Below are 17,330 nucleotides of genomic sequence, written 5' to 3'. Positions count from 1 at the left end.
TGCCAGCCGAGAACCTTTCAACTGGCTCATCTGACTACACCCAAAGTTTTAAAGGTCACTGAGGGGTGGATTAGTATTTGGAGTTTTGCACAGAACCTGTGCAATCATTTTTACTGTTGCTTTGAGGCATTAACACATCAGAGCAGATACTATTTTAGGCCTATTGACCACAGATGACAAGGAAAGAACATCTAAATCTTCCTTGATTAGTCATGCACACAGGAGCATAGCTAGATAGCTTTCTCCAAACATAGAGTCAGAATTATCTATTTTCTATGAGGTCTCCAAGATGAAGTATACCTGCTCATAAGGTACAATAATGTTTAATGTACTGAGGTATTTCATCTACATATGCTGCCTCTCCTTTATCCACAGGTTTTTTTAGCCAGAATTTTCTGTTTTCTCCAAGCTGACATGAAACAGCACTGATGCATCACATTAGCAATTAATCTGATTAAAAGGACTCATTTTTAAAAGCAAAACACACTTTAGACAGTTGGAAATGAACTGAAAGAGGTACAAGCTCATTTTACGCAACTCTTCTAGTTATTTAATGAATTGAAAAAAGTTGGTCTTTCAGTTAAAGTCCAAAAAAAACCTGCCTGTGCTCCCAGATAAGAGTTTCAGAGCTCACCTTTCAGCAGCAATTTGAGAGCGCATGGACGCTTCAGCGCACAGCAGGAAAGGTGCAATTTGGCATTTTAATGTTAAAAAATAAGCCAAAGCTTGCTTCTCAGAAGATTCCTTATTCTCACAGATCATTAAAAAAATAAAACAAAGTTACAGCACTTACACGAAATACATTCTAAGTCCCTATAGCAGAACACTGCTTTTGTTTAGTGTGAACATCTCCAGAAAAAAAGAAGTCTGACATCAACACAAAGATCTATAAATATTCAATCCAGCAACTTTGGAAACAAACTCCTCCTTAACGAATCTGATCTCATACTTTTTCTTAAGCCTTGGAGGACCTCTGGTTCTGCCTAAAGGATATTTCCATTGAAAAATTCTTTATCTTCGTTAAAAGAGAAAAATATATAAACTCCTGTGAAATGTTAGTGTGCAGCAATGAACGAACAGGTTAAAGCAGACATCAGCACGTATAAACCAGTACTTCACCTCAGAATCCCAACCCAAGAAACAAAATCCTATATGACAGAGCTACATGCTTGTGTGCATACATAGTGTCATTGTAGCAGGAAAAAAAGATCTGGAGGACCAGGACTTTGCCAAGAGAATACAGTCCAGCAAGGTCCCGTTCTGAACTTTGTATGAAGCTTGGCTAAATGGGATGAAAAGTGGTTAGTTTCAAACAAAGTCAAGCATTTCTGCCCCCCTGCAGCTCCCAGCTGAAATTCTGTGTCGAGCCTGGGCTCTCAAGCGGTGTCTCGGCGCCATCTCCTGGGGATTTTGCTGTCGTAGGCGAGACACTCATTAACGGGCTTTGCAGAGACCCAGGTGGGCATGTTTTAATAAAGTATTTTTATTTTTCTTCTCTCATAGCACTAATCAAGTTTCAAGAACGTTCAAGTACTTGCATTATCTATAGAAAGCTATCCTATCGCTGAAAAATCACCCCCAAAATATTCTGCTTCCTTTTCTCACTTCAAATCCAGAAACACTCTCAGTTCATGAACTGTCTGATCAAATGGTACCACTGCTCCTCCTTGTTTTCTTTTGCCAGAGAGAAAAGCTTGACCTGTATGAAGTAGCATCCTCATATTTTCCTTCCAGAAGCCTTCATTATGTCTGTAATTGGAGCGCCCTGAGGTTGGCAAGAGAAAAAGCGTTAACCCCAAATGAGCTGAAGTTGAGCAAGGAATAGTCTTTTCAAGATGAAGCTTAACCATTGGAAAAGTTGGGGCAGCTTGATACAAGTGTAGCATAGGCTATTTTCTAAGAATTATCCCTCACAGCATGACATGCTCAAAAGGAGCAGCTATTCAAAGACAATGGTGTTGCTGTACAAGGCAGTTTGCAGAATTCAGGTGCTACCCCAGAAACAGAAGCATTTCATACTATGGAAGAGTTTCCTTCCTTGTGTGGGAAAACAAAACACCAAAGAAGTGAGGCCTAGTCTTAAAACTCTGTTATTAAAGTTACAAGGATCTAAGCTTATTCTCTTGGGAAGAGGAAACCTCATTTTAAGTTTCAGAAGTTTTCAATGCATAGAAGAGACTGGTGCTGAACTAGGTTGTCCTGTTTCAGATTGTTTCAGAAACTAGATTTACTCAAATTTGCGGGGGGGGGGGGGGGGCGCAGGGGACGGACACGGACGACGGGGGACACACACACAGGACGGGGGGACTACACAAACAACCAAGACAGTGGAAGTCACTTGCTACGCCAGGAGACTTTCTTTTGTGTGATTTGAGTTCTCTTCGGATATCAGCACTGCATGACCCAATTTCATATACAGAAGCTCTTATTCTCCTCTTCAGCCAATGATGCACAGTGATACATGCATCACAAAATATTGTTGGGGTACAACCTTCCTACAGCCAAGAAAGTTCTGAAAAGCACCAGGAAAATTTAAGTATTACCAGATGACTTCTCCATGTCAGAATATAGTCCAAATTTCCATTAAATAGTGCTTATCTTGGTCTTTGCTAGGTAAAGAATTGAGCTCTCCTCTGTTAATGGACTAAAACTATTCTCTTTGCTCTGCAAGCTAATTGATGAACCTTACACTAAGGTAAGAATAAAATTAAGAGGCATATTCATGCTCAGCTTTTAATTAGCTATGGTACTTATCAGGAAGAGTCAGAAGGCAAAAGGGAAATGATGTCCTAAAACACCTTTTTGCTTCGTTCTCCAGAGGAGCTGAAAGGAAGGACAATACTGACCTAGCCTCAGTCTTGACCGGGAAAAAAAGTATTTCCCATTACTTGCAAAGAACTGAAAGTGAACATCTTTATATGCGATAGTATCAGAAAACGTGCTTTCTTGGATTTTTTTTTCCCCTTTCGTATCACACCCATGTTCTTCCTGCTTAGGAAATAATTGATAATGCTGACATAGACAACGGAGGTACACAAAGTATGACCCATTTTCTAGGCTACCAACATATAGGTTGAAACTCCAAGAGCTGTAGGAAGTAGAGAAATGACAATCCCTTGACCAAAGCAAGAGGAGCATGCTTTATTTCTGTACTTACTAAAAATCTGTAACCATGGAGTTTGATAACCAAGCCTACACCTACGAAGGAGGTTAATTCAGTGCAGTTCTTGCAATTGCAAAGGCTACCCTAGGGACAAAAAACTAGAATAAGTGAAATAGACAAATTTTTGTGCATGTATATATAGCTATTCTAATGCTTAGATAATATTGAAAACACCCATTCAAACGACTTCCAGAAAAAACAAGTTTTCATATAGTCTCCAGATAGCTCAGCAACACTGATCAAGTTATAGTAAATACAAGAACTTAGAAAAATTGACAATACAGATATGTCCTGGTTTCAGCTGAGATAGAGTTAATTTTCTTTATAGTGGCTGGTGCAGGGCTATCTTTTGGATTTGTGCTGAAAACAGTGTTGATAATACAGAGATGTTTTAGTTGTTGCTGCACTAGTCAAGGACTTTTCAGCTTCCCATGCTCTGCCAGGTGCAGAAGAAGCTGGGAGGGGGCACAGCCAGGACAGTTGATCCAAACTGACCAAAGGGCTATTCCATACCACATGACGTCATGCTCAGCATATAAAGCTGGGGAAGAAGAAGGAAGGGGGGGACATTTGGAGTGATGGCATTTGTCTTCCCAAGTAACCACTATGCATGATGGAGCCCTGCTTTCCTGGAGATGGCTGAACACCTGCCTGCCCATGGGAAGGACTGAATGAATTCCTTGCTTTGCTTGCGTGCGCAGCTTTTGCTTTACCTATTAAACTGTCTTTATCTCAACCCTTGAGTTTTCTTACTTTTGCTCTTCCAATTCTCTCCCCCATCCCACCAGGGGGGAGTGAGCGAGCGGCTGCGTGGTGCTTAGTTGCCAGCTGGGGCTAAACCACGACAAGATAGAAGTACAGTAGCATTCCTGAGTGTCATAGTGACTTGACTAAGTTGAGAGATTCTACTTCATAGTTAGTTGCAGAGATAACTAAATTGCAATTTACCAGGAGTAATTGAAATAAACTGCTAAATGTTTTGTCACTTGTTATTTACCCACAAAATCAGAAAGTGCACAGTATTTGAAACTACAAAATTTTATATTTGATAGGGAGAAGAACAAACACTTCAGAGATTTCAGAGACATCAAATGGCTGAAGATATTTCTATTACTTTCCACACATTTGAATCAATAAAGAAATCATACACGCAACAATCAAGTAATTCAGCACACTTCCAGTCCTGCATTTACCTTGCAAATATTTTTCAGTTAAATAAGAGCTATAAGGCCATTTTATGACTTAATGATAAGCAATCTGTCATTCAAGGACACATGATGGCATATGAATTTCACTGCAGGCAAGTGCAATGCTATACACAATGGAAGGAACAATCCAGCTAAACAGGCACATGCCGATGGGTTCTAAAATTAACTGAAACTATTCAGAAAAAACAAGTTAAGGGTCAAGATGAACAGATGACTGAGAACATCTGCTAAAAATGGAAAAAAAAACCAAGACAAAATGTTAGAGAAAGACAAAGAATAAATATTCCAAGTACTGTCCCATTGTTTAAGACTGTTATATGAATTCACCTTGTATATTTACTGTCTCCAGCTATAAGACTTCTGTAAAATGAGCAACTTGCACCTACCTGAGGTTAAGAATCTTCACTGCTGTGCTCTTCTATAGTCCTGAAAGAGATCAATCCAGATATGTGGACCACAGATAGCAGAAAAAAGAACATCTGGGGAAGGACAAAGGGGCTCAAAGTATAAAATTCTACTTGTGAAGAGATATTAAGTGACATTGCATTTATTTTTATTTGGAATTATCTGACCATCACTTGGATTTTACGTTTTTCTATTAGAATGAAAAGAGGGAAGAAGGAAGATGGCAGTACCAAGCATGAGCTAATGAAAAGGAAATCAAAGTTCTCATTCACACAGACAGAAGACGATGACAAAAAGTTGAAGCGATGGAAGAACTGAATGATTTGTGAATCAGGCTCACTTCACCACTTTCAAGTTAGAAAGAACAAAACATCAATCTTTCTTTGTCAAGGACAAGATAGGGAAGAGTATAGGGGTACAACTCCATTTTACAGTCGGGAAACCAGAGAAGTAACTTAGTATGAGAATCTGATCATACAAGTCAGGATCTACAGAACTGAACTATGCATTATCCTTATGAAGAGACATTTCATGCTCAGACAATCTACTGGAGAACAGTAGAGAAAACCATATCAGAGTTTGTTGCCACTAAACTGACTCTCAGCATTGTTGTCCACATTTAAGCTACAGTCACATGAAAATTAAAGGAAAGTGACTTCTATTAAAGAAATGACTAATGACCATTTTCACATTGATTGGCATTTTAAAGGTATCATATTTGTTATTAAAGCTAAACCGCAACAGGCATTTAAAGTCACTTTTTTCTTCAAGAAAAACAATTTTAATCTCATGTTTGTGTCGATGAGTCAATCTGATATTTTTTCCTTCAATCAAACAAAAGACACTACAGAGCAGCAGTACAAGAAAATAAACAAACAAAAAACCCACTTATAACTGTTAAATCATAGAATAACTTCTGAAGGACAGTAAGGTTGCAGCTGTACTATCAAAAATGAGTAGCACTTATCTGGCTGTATGAGCAAACTATCACTGCCTCTACAGACCAACTGTTTGTCGCTGATGAACCAGTGTGGCTTGGAAGAAGGGAAAAATAAAAGACAATCTTGTAAACAAGATACTCTTCCTATGGTGCTAAACACTATCTATGTGCAAAACAGATTGATGAGGAACTCTTTGAACAGAAAGATATCATAGATATGATGGGTGAAAGAGACTAAAATGCAGTAATAATCAAAATAATCCAATAGTCCAAGTAAGAACAATGTTGCATGGTTGGCACTAAGTCAAGAAAATAAAAATAAAGAAAGCTGCATGAGCAAGAAGTTAGAGTAAATGATCACTTACCGGGATTGTCTTGCTTCATCCATGTCAAGAGCAGTCATTGTCAAAGTAATTTCAGCTCTTTCTGAAAGATGACCAGTACTGTTCTTCAAACAATGCAAAATCCTATAAAATACAGTCACTGCCTGTGACTCAAGTAAATGCTACACTGATGAAGCCAAAAGTGTTTTAAATGTTTACTCAGTCACTGATTATAAGCTGAAACCTTACTATAGAAAAAGTAGCTGTTCTAGTTGAGCAGAACTGGATGGTTAGAATAAAATGTCAAATGTCCATCTGAGTGTGGATCAATTCTAATAGCAGTTTATAAGTATTTATGGATATTATAATCCCCAAAGAAAGAATATTATGCTTATAAATTACTTAATTTAGAAGAGTAAATGGAAGACAATTAAAACCACACAAGTGATTAAAAACATTGTATTTCTCCACATAGTGCCAATTCCTTAATTTTGTCCCTTCACAGATTTTTTTTTTTTTTAACCTTTTTAAAGAATTTAAGGATATACAAGTTTTGATGTCTACTCATTTTTTTCCACTCAAAGTCATGGTAGGTATACTGGCCACCTGAAAAAAGCAACGTAAACCATTCCACACAGGCATAGTTCTTACTGCACAATAGGTAAATTATGAACACTTCCAAAGACACCATTCCTTAAAAAAAACCCCCAAAAAAACAAAAAACCAAAAAATTCAGACACAAGCTTTCTTGAACAGTATTTCAACTTTAATGGAGTCAGAACTGGAAACCATCAGAACAATTCCATACATCTTTATACAGTCTTCAGAGCATGACTAAGTATCTGTTACTTCCTATATACAATCAGCTGAAATAATACAACAGAAATATGCCCTAACTGGGAAATACAAACATGCTTTTGCAAGATTATTTAGCTGTTTTTGATCGTAGCCGTCGCTTGATGATTAGATGATCACTTTCTTTCTCTTTTTGTTCTATAAAGATCTGAAAAAGACGATATTTCAAGAGTTACTTAGCATTTCTTCAGAGACAAATGACATGCACTTTTAGACCCATGTAACTAACAACATGGTTTTTCCCAGAAGCTGTTTTCAGAATGAAATTTACCTATTACCTTTTAGTCAGAAGTCTCCAGGATAGAGAGACCATTTTAGTGCATCATAATAAGCAACAAATGCTGGGAACATACAAAATTCTGGTTTTGCTGAAACAAATACCAAGGTCCAAAGAAAAACATGATCTGAAAGCAGGTCTCACTTCTAATCTCTAATACTCATTTTGTGAAACAGGAAGTTTTCAGAAAACATATTTTTAGCTTAAATTCTTTTATCTTTCTCCAATTTTCCCAGGATTCAGTCTTTCACTTTTCACTTCCAAGCTTCTTAGCTTCTTTTGTTCTGCATTTCTGTCATTTTCTTCATCCTCCTATGGACAGCATTTTGGTTTCAGCTGCATCCATTCATACAATTTACAGAAAATTCAATAGGATATCTTAGTATGGGCAAACGCTCACGACCACGAAGAAAGGATTGAAGAGAATGAAGAGACGTAGTTCCAACAGAGCAAGAGTACGCTCAGCACTATAGTTACTGTCAAAACCATAAAGTTGGATTTCAGAAACAATACATCAAGTCCTGGCCTATAAGACGCTTTATAGGCTGACTCAGACAGGGCAACACAATTTATGCACACCCAGAAGGCTACCTAAACTGTGCTTTGGAAAAGCATGGATATATCCACATCCTAAAGTAACCCAAATATCAGCTGGGCATAAATGGAATCAGAAATTACCTTAGGTGCTCACTTGCCCTGCAAAGTTAATTGTACATGCAGACCTTTACCTTTAGTGTTTCAATCATGCTATTCCAAACCTATGGATCCCTTAATGGTCTTTATTTCTATTCTCCCTTTATACTACACTTAAATGAACACCAACTACTGGAAAAACAAATTAAGACTCAATTGTTGTAGTAGAGGAAAAAGTAATCCACCACATACCACAGTTAAGATATCTATGAATCCAAATATAAAGATATCTTCATGATTGCTGTATCACCTATACAGTAAGTCAGCAGTCAAACACAGAGAAGATAGGTGAGAAAACAGAGAAAATTAAGTAAAACAGCAGGAAGAAAAGATCAAAATGAATGGTTAGGTAGAATCAAGAAATAAGTCAGTACTTTCAAACCTCTTCTGCAGCTTGGTCAGACCTTCAAGTTTGTTCCGTCCTCCAATAGTTTATTTTAAGCCAAGATTACAGAAATACATTACAGTGGACAGAACAGTAACCTGTAATCACTTACCGAAGAAGCAGGGATATCTAGAGGGCAAGAAATGTCAGTTGAATACAGCTTTCTCTTAGCTCGTTTTGGCTTGAGCTCGTTTTCTTTGACACTTTCTGGTTCTGCAGTCTTGGGAGAGCTTATTGTTGCAATCAGTTTCTTTGCTAGAAAAAAAAATTGTATCGTAAATCGATGTCTTACTGATTTTGTGAGCCTCAAAATTAATGAATAAAGCAAGGTTTATTAAAAACAGTTTAAAAATGAAACAGATGTAGCCTGAAGTTTAAATATAAAAATTCAGAAGTAGTATTTGACTACCACAGTTTTCTACAAATGGAAACATTTTTCTATAGCTTCAGATGCAAAAGCTTAAAGGACACATTTAAATAGCACATTAAAAATCAATTAGGATTCAGATTTCACTGGACGTTAAACACTTCAACAGGAGTTGAACAACAGGCTTAACTTCTTTGCACTGACAGAAGCACAGGGTAGAGTCAATTTTCTCTATATACTTGTATAGTTTTATCAAACTAGTACTATAAAAGAGATGAGTGTATGCATATTACAAACTGGAAGAAAATAAGAAATCCTGAATAATAATAAATCATGCAAAAGAGGAAAAAAAAATACAGGACATGGTAATAAAGGTTACAAACTAGTACTCATTTGCTCAAATTAAGTATTTGCAGGGTGAAATTTTGAGTAGTCCGAATTTGGCTTCCATTGATAATGATACATTGTCCTCATAGAACCAATCTGACAAACCTGGAAGATTTTAAAAATCCTGCGATCATCATCTATACTGTTTTACAGCAGATAGGTAAGATGTACTCTGTAGCAAGTCAAGTTTTCAAGTTGGTACAGAGATCTTAATTTTAACTGTCCACATTGAATAATGACTGACCTTGTTTTAACCAACCAAATAATAGTGTCTTTTAGAATTTAATGCTGGTGATTCCTTGTGCCCTCTGCTAATTTTAACTTTTTTTAAAAAACACAGTAACTCAGAGATCATGTCCTACTGTAGGAAAGAATAAAAATATATATTCTTCAATGGAAAGTCCTAGCAGTTAATCTTCCCAAGGCTATAATTGAACTTAACGATATCTATTCATTGCTTCATAGTCAGTTTATTGAAGTCTTCAAAATATTTTCATGAGCCACCGGCTTTCAGATTCTGTAGAACTAATCTTCCCCTCCCACATACGTACATCAAAAATCATTAATACATTTTCCACAGAAACAAAGCAGGGGGGCAAGGGGAAGAGGGATTGCTTATAGAACAAGGTAAGATTTGGAGTTTGGATTCAGTTCTTGATTTTTTTACAGCAGTAGGGCAAGTTTCTGAAATTGCCTTTAACTGTTTTACTGTAAGCAAGAACAAAGTAAATCAGACATTTTGAGCTTAACAGTTATCATTGCTTTTATGATAAGTTTATACGCACATATTCCACACTGCATCCTTTCATTCCACTTGGTTTACCTTTCACACTTAACCTAAACTTTAGAACCATGTGGTCCTTGCAATCAAGACAGCCTTTTCTACTCTGCAAGATTCAATGTAGCTGGCCCCAGTTCAGGCTCCATTATTTCATAAACGAAAGAACAACTTAACGCAGCAAACATGTCATTTAACAACATACACATTAATAGATTTCAGTAGAAAAAAGCCATTCTGCAATGCCCAGAGAACATGGAATAAGCCTTATTTATTCTGTACAAACCTTTGGAGTGAATAATAGTAGGAGAACTTTGAAAAAAATCTCCAATTTTTTGTAGTGTTCCATCTTTCTTTTTAGCTGACGTTTTACTTGAAGTAGATTCTTGCTTTCTTAAGGGGTATTCTTTTCTAAATGACTGTGTAGTAGACATCTGTACAGAAATACAAGATCATTATTTAAGTTGAAAATTTACTTATCTTCAAGTTTAATTCCATTTTATTTGGCTTCAATGTTATTTTCAAGCTAACATTTTGAGCTTTGCTACTAAGACCTCTGTTCATTATACTAATGATACTACCACAGCAAGCAATGTAGAAAATCTCATTTTATACCCAGAAGAAAAAAAATTGTCAAAGTTTCACAGAATACATTTAAGGGCATGAGTAATATAGGAAAAAAATAGTTTCTTTAAAAAAAAAAGTAGATTCAAAGTTGTAGAGTATTTCATTAGACAAGCTATTCTACTTATAAATAAAACAGGAGGAAATTGATGGGGAAAATAAATCTACTGCCCATCCTCTGAACTTGCCCAGGTTCCTACTAAGGCCTAAAATCGTCTTTTTACAATTGTCATGCACATAGATGACATGGGCCTCAGTTCTACTTCAAAAGCATTGCCTATAACATCACATATACTAATAGTACGTTCAAACTAGTCTTCATACCTATTCAGTATGCAACATCCTTCCCTTTGAATCTTTGTACACTGCAGCTAGCACACATTCTTGGCAAATACAGACTTACTCTCTTTGGTTAGCTTATGGAGTTTAGTAGGAAGACAACATAAGTGTTTAAGAATCCTATTCAAGTACATAGATAAGGATACTGCTGCATAAGAATGTTTGCTCCTTTCACAAGTCCACCTTTACAGAAAAGGCCAAACTAACTTCAAAAACAGAACAAAACCAAACCATTTTCTTGTTGCTTGTAGAAGGTGAATTAGTCATAGCAGATTTTGCATTTTTCTTGTTCTCACTTTTCACAAAATCCTAAGAAAATAAACAACAAATTTTAACTAGGATTCTTCTGGAAAGGACAATAATTACTTATATTACAGAAACAGCCACTGTTTAAATGCTATGACTAAGAGTAGAGAGGTATTGGCTAATACTGGATAGTTAACTATTCAAATGTGAATTAAACATTAAACAAACTTGTGGAAGGGAACTAGAAATACCTGTTGTCAAATCATTCTGACATTTACTATTTTCTTCTCTCCATTATTTCCTATACTTTTGGCTTTAAGATATTTGACAAGAGAACACACAAATTGAAATTAACTCCATAAATCTAAATGTAAATTCAGATTTATAGCGACAACTATAAAAACAGGTTGGTAGTGTAGTACCATTGTTAAGCTGTCATTAAAAGACTTTTTCTATCTTGTTAAGCGGTGCCAAGAGAATTCAGATAACTGATAGCCATACTGACTGATAACAGTGTCAGAAAAGGGAAAGAGGATTTAGTTCTTTGTTTAATTAGAAGGGAGTGTCTGCAAAAGATTTGGGTTGGTTTGTTTCTAAAGAAACAAAAAGAGGTTTTGTTTTATTTTTTAAAAATTTGAGATGAGCAGTACATGGTTGTTTTAGCACCACAGGTTTCCCCTTAATCCTTAGTTTTAGTGCTGACAACGTGCTTTTCAGTTTTAGAGTTTTAGGAAGTTTAAAAAACAAATTGTGTCTTCAGTAGACTTGTGACACTTAAAGTTACTGAATCATTTTATAATCTATTTCTGTTTGGCATATGTAACATGAAAATAATATTTAAGGGTAACATTCAGGTGAATAAAAGAGCAATGAGGTACTTGTAACTTTAGTTCCATGTTACTGAAAAGTTACTTAGCTAAATTGTAGCTAAGTAACATTGTTATCCCATAAGGGTATGAATATGGACTACTACACTATGAAAGGATTTAAATGGATTGGTAAAACAGTCTTCTCTAAAAACATGGATAACTACGTTAGATGAAATATATTCATCTGTAGACAAGGTTTGGTACTTTTTCAGTGCCTTCAGAAGGGTGGTTATTTTTACACCTACTTTTCCAGCAGCCTGAGAGAATACTACTTGCGAAGAAAATTGGTTCAAGACACAAGAAGTTTAAATCAACTCTGAACATTATTCCAGAATGAAGTGTTGAATTCCAGATGAATTAACTTACACAGCTTTTAACAGTTACTTTTGCAATCCAGGTTTAACAAAATGAGTTTATTGAAGTACTGTTGAACACTAATCACTGAAGTGATTATTTTCCTTAACTATTTTACTAAGATATTTTAAAAACCATATCATTGAGAATGCTTGAATGAGAAATGCTAGAAAAGCATCAGATATTTCACTCTCCAGCTGAGACAAGCTAATTCACTGAGAGAGATCCCTTACCACATAGCCAAATCCTCTACAGGTCATATCCCTCATACTCACCTGTCAGCTTCAAAAGTCCTTAGAAGTATAGAGATTCATAAGCCCCCCAGGTAGGATTACAAGTACGTAAGTACCACCACAATATGGTCTTAGGGTTTCATAGCCTTTATAAGTGTCTTAGAGATAGCTGTGTTGGTGCTAATGCTAATAAAATGCAGAAGAAAAGAACGTGCAGTTCAGGTAGGAGCAGTGAAGATTTTTACCACCTTGAACTGCTGTGGAGCCTTAGTCTCACATGTAAACAACACAGCACATTAAGAAGGCTGGAGCATATAACCTAGCACAACTGAAGGAATTAAAGAGGAATTAAGGCCTATAGAAAACAGGGAGGTTCAGGTGCTGGTGCAATTAGTTTTGTATAGTCCCTCTAAGTACAAAAAGATCAAAGAAAACACAAGCTAGAGAAATAAAGTCAAAGGAAGTGGTCTTGAAACTCTGAAATGCACTGATTAAGCCCAGGGGCTTAACTTGTAATTGCCTGTTAGAAGAGATTATAATTGATACCAATGATTGCCTAAACCAAAAGAAGCAATTCTATAGAACTGGCCTGTAATCCCAGAGATCAGAGCTGGAGACAGAAGCAAACAGTACCAGCAGGGAGAGAGAAATGTAAAAGGTAAAGAGAAAGTGCAAATCAGGGACAAGGGGCCAGAGTCTGGATAAATTGAAGTCTATGACCTTATTCAACACAGGCCAGAGATCCACCACTTGGGGGGCGGAGGGGAAGAGGTTTAAATATACCCTAGATATATCCTTAGGATCTCAGTAAGAATCAGAAGATAAAGATAGGATTTTAACAAATTATCAGAGTAATACATTGAAAAATTGCACAACATATTTTGTCATTTGGTGTAGGTCATACCTCATCCATCTCTTCACTCTTCCTTTTCTTTCTTGTCTTGAGCATTTTAACTGTAACTGGTAAGGTGCTGCCCTGGTGCTTCACCTCCATCTTATTGGGTTGCAGAGGTGTGAACTGGATTTCCATCTCTGGTTTTGGGAACCGACTAGTTTTTCCATTTTCTGTGGACACTTCAGAAGAGTCAAGGACTATTTCTGAACGATCCTGAAAGCATATGGAAATTTTAAGAAAACAAGTTTTTAAATAACTATGAGTCAAAAAACTATAACACATATCCCTCCCAGGTGGATTGCAAAGGAAGCATTCAATTTTCCAGCTGTTAGCTTTGGAACACTTATAATAGAAGTGAAGAAATCTACTTGAACTATAGCAGAGTTTAACTCCTATTTTCTAAAACTTTTTTGTTAAATTTTAAAAAGTTACCATTTCTATCTATGATCACAGAACTTAAAAGTTTTCCTTGCTGAACTCAGCCTGATACTTTGTTTACAAGTCATTTTCCTCAAGGGCAGAAACAGCTAGGCACAGTTTTCACAGCTAGCAGTAGTAGAATTGACATGATTTTCTTCATCTTAACTCTGCTGCTCCTTAGGAACTAGGCAGTAATAGAAGCTTTTGAGAGAAAATTATAATCTTTCTCTAGCTTATCTTTAGGGAGCTTTCCCTTCCTCTTCTACACTAGAGAAGTTAATTGTGTAAGTAACAAGGTCCAACTGGCAAGCTACAAGCCAAATTCAACCTATGAGAGACTTCTATGTCACTATTTGTTCTCTGGAGGAAGAGCAGGCATTCAGGCAGCACCACTGCCCACAAGCTGAAGACCTTGTCTTGTACCTACTTACAGCCAAACCACAAGAACGGCACAGTGAGGGTGGGATGGAAAGGTCAGGTTGCACAACTCTTCTTCCCCAGCAGCACTTACCTTCCACCATCCACCCAACCAAGTTTTTCTTAGCAAAACCAGTAAGAAAGTCAGAGCTGTGGTCTCCCTGGCTCCTGCATCTCTGTGGCAGCAGTTCACCTGCTGGCTAGCATACAAAAATGAATTCAGCAGCTGTTTGAATGAAACATGGAAGATGGGCTTGCTGGGGTTGGTGGTGGTGAGAAACAGCAGGTGGCTGCTACTACTGCTGCTAGTAGGGTACCAAACAGACTAGCTGCTGTTGCTTCTTATGCTGGTTCACCCTGAAGGGTACCTTCCTCCTCTCAAAAAGGAAAATTATCAAAGCTCATGGAAAGCCAAAAGGTCACCTTCTTCAACAGGCTCTGCTGGGATTTTGAGTGGGAATACCAGCACCACTGCATTCCCAAGAATGGAATTGGCTAATAAAAACATTTTTCTTTATAACTGCTACTTAATGAAAGAGTTAGCAATCAAAAAGTTACATTGGAATGGCTAGTGTCATTAGCTAACAAAGCTACACACAGGAATCCTGCAGTGGAAGAAAGCAAATCCAATTTGCCCTGCTATTGCTCATCCATTTAAATGGGTTTATATATTTTTTTTTCAGGTGACTTATCTAATAATCAGCCGCTTCATAAGCATCGGCAAGAGGTAAGTTTTCAAGAGCACACAGTTGAAGTCAGATATAATTATTCACATGATTATGTTATACAGCTTTTATTTCTACCAAAAGCCCCTAAATCAGGTGATCTGATCACCAAGAAGGGGATTTGCAGAATAAAATTTTAGAATACTTCAGGTAACAGGACACATTTTCTTCCGTGTTCTGCATTTAGTGAAATCCATACAACCACATAAAATTTTCAAATTTAAAGTTTTATACCAACCTCATTTAATGAGGAGGCACTGCTAGGACATAGAGGTAATGAATAATTCTCTTTAACTTCATCATATGTTACTGGAATACTTTGTCCAGCTATAGGATTAGTCTTGCTTTGTTTTTCCATAAACTGTAAATATTTAGAATGAGTAAAGATTATGCTAGACTGTAAACCTCAAAATATTTTGAATTTTCTAAAGTTATAATATAGAAGCTCAAGCCCAGACAGCTAATGAACACCTGGGCTGAAAGACAACACAAGTTTAAGTCAGTAACATCTATTCACAATGCGATCATAAGATGTGCCCTGCTGGGTCTCACCAATAGTCCTAGTTCACTATTCTGCCTCCAACAGTGGCAAAGGGAGATGCTATTTAGTGATAATATGTGTGATCCTGGCCACCTAGTCATCTGTTCCCCCATATTCTCCCAGCACTCTCAGTTGTTGTATTAGAAGTGTCAGAGGGTACACCTCTGCCTAATCCTCAGAGTACCTATTTATGAATAATTTATGGATTTCTACTACAAATTTTTCTAATCCGTGCTGACAGTACCTGTTTCCACCACCTCCAGAAGATCACTAGCTGCTTCATATACGAATATGTTATTTTAACTGTTTTAAAATTAACTCCTATTAGTTTCATCAAGTGCTGCTCAGTTCTTGCAGGATTTTAGGAAGGACAGTTCTGCCTTCTGTTTACCCACCACAACCATGATTTTGTAAGCCTCAGACCCATAACCCTCTGGTGGCTTTAACCTCCTCTAATCAGAGTGGTAGCTTCTTAGCCTCTCCTGACAAGGCAGGAGACACATATCGCCTTGATCACTTTAGTTTTTCTTTTTTATCTCCACTGTGTCTTTCCCGAGAATTATTTGACTTCCCTCCCAAAAACTTTACCCCATTCACCTCAACACCACCATAACAGTTTCTCACACGATAATCCTGTTAGCAGCCTCTCCTTATTCATAACATCAAGTATTGTTGCTACTGGCTTGAGGTAAATACTTCAGCACCAACTGTTCACAAAAATTCTCTATAACTAATTTTATAACAAATATAACTAATTTTATGGTGCTCTCTCAGCTGCTATTACTAAGCTGTACAAAGCAGTAACCCTTCTGAGAGCTATTCTGTCCTCCCTCATACATCACAAGGTTTATCTATACAGCACTAGCTGAACTGATGAAGTAGCAAGAAACTAGCCAGTCTTATTTGGCAGTAGACAGGAAAGACATGAAGAGGTGCATTTTGGCATTCAGTCCAGTTCTGCAACAAGAGGAGAATCACATCTTCTAGCAGCTGGGGAGGGACTGCTAGGAAATCCATGTTCAGTCCTGTTCATTATTAATTAGCAATGGAGCCACATAGCATTAGTTCAGTTTAGCAGGAGAACTACCTCATTAAATATTGTTCACGTAGAACACAAGGGTTCAGTCAGAATCAGGAGTCTCAGTACAGCTGCAAGCCTTTTAATTTTTGTTCACGAAATATGCAAAGTTGATCTTTTCTTTGTGTAAATTTCCAATGTTGTTTTGTTTTGGTTTTAAGTGGGATGCAAGATACTGTTTTGTTCTTGTGAACCCCCATATGGGCTGGCAGCTCTAAATACAGAATCCTCTCTATTACCACACCATAGGTGATATCATTAAAGTTGTTTGAGCTGAAATCCCCTTAACACTGACATAACCAAACTGAGATGACACTACAAATATTATGTCTTCAAATCTCTAGAACCTGGATTAGTTAACTAGTTTTTCCCCCGGGTATAGAAGTTCTATAATGTAGAGAGAGGTGGTATTCTATTAACTAAAGTACTTTTTTTCTGAGAGCAAGCGTGAAAGAGGGAGAGAGAAAGAATGAACAAGAACTCAGAACTGAAGATATAGTTAAAGTATGAAGAACTACAAAAAGTAACGAGAGATTCCCAATGTTGCTGAAATACATACTGAGAACACAATAAAACAAGTTATTAACAACATAACATTAGTACATACTTTCTATAAACATAACAAACACACCTCTTTGTTTACAGACTGATCTATTTTATCTTGTCCTTCTTCAGGTAAAGGTACTTCTGCCAAAGACTGAAGACTTTCATGGTTAATGTGTTGTTTCAATTCCTTTATAAAGTCATCTTTCTCAGCCAGCTGTTTTCTTAGTTCTTCTATATCAGCTTCCTTATCCTAATAAACATA

General features: G+C 36.9%; 1 protein-coding gene across 3 annotated transcripts in view; it reads right to left on the bottom strand.

Moving 5' to 3' along the window:
• Positions 1-6,798: 6,798 nt before the first annotated feature.
• Positions 6,799-17,330, bottom strand: part of KIF20B (kinesin family member 20B) — a 43,823-nt gene continuing 33,291 nt past the window's right edge. For all 3 annotated transcript variants that reach the window (XM_072870896.1, XM_072870898.1, XM_072870899.1), the window contains 6 exons: positions 17,154-17,318; positions 13,351-13,554; positions 10,976-11,053; positions 10,068-10,215; positions 8,362-8,504; positions 6,799-7,042 (listed from right to left, as the gene is read on the bottom strand). In XM_072870896.1, coding sequence (XP_072726997.1) covers positions 6,965-7,042; positions 8,362-8,504; positions 10,068-10,215; positions 10,976-11,053; positions 13,351-13,554; positions 17,154-17,318 — 816 coding nt within the window. In that variant the 3' untranslated portion in view covers positions 6,799-6,964. The remainder of the gene's footprint in view (positions 7,043-8,361; positions 8,505-10,067; positions 10,216-10,975; positions 11,054-13,350; positions 13,555-17,153; positions 17,319-17,330) is intronic.

Source organism: Ciconia boyciana, chromosome 8, assembly GCF_034638445.1.
Source record: "Ciconia boyciana chromosome 8, ASM3463844v1, whole genome shotgun sequence".
NCBI lineage: Eukaryota > Metazoa > Chordata > Aves > Ciconiiformes > Ciconiidae > Ciconia > Ciconia boyciana.
Note: the sequence above shows the minus strand (reverse complement) of the source record. Positions and strands in the feature narration are given on the sequence as shown.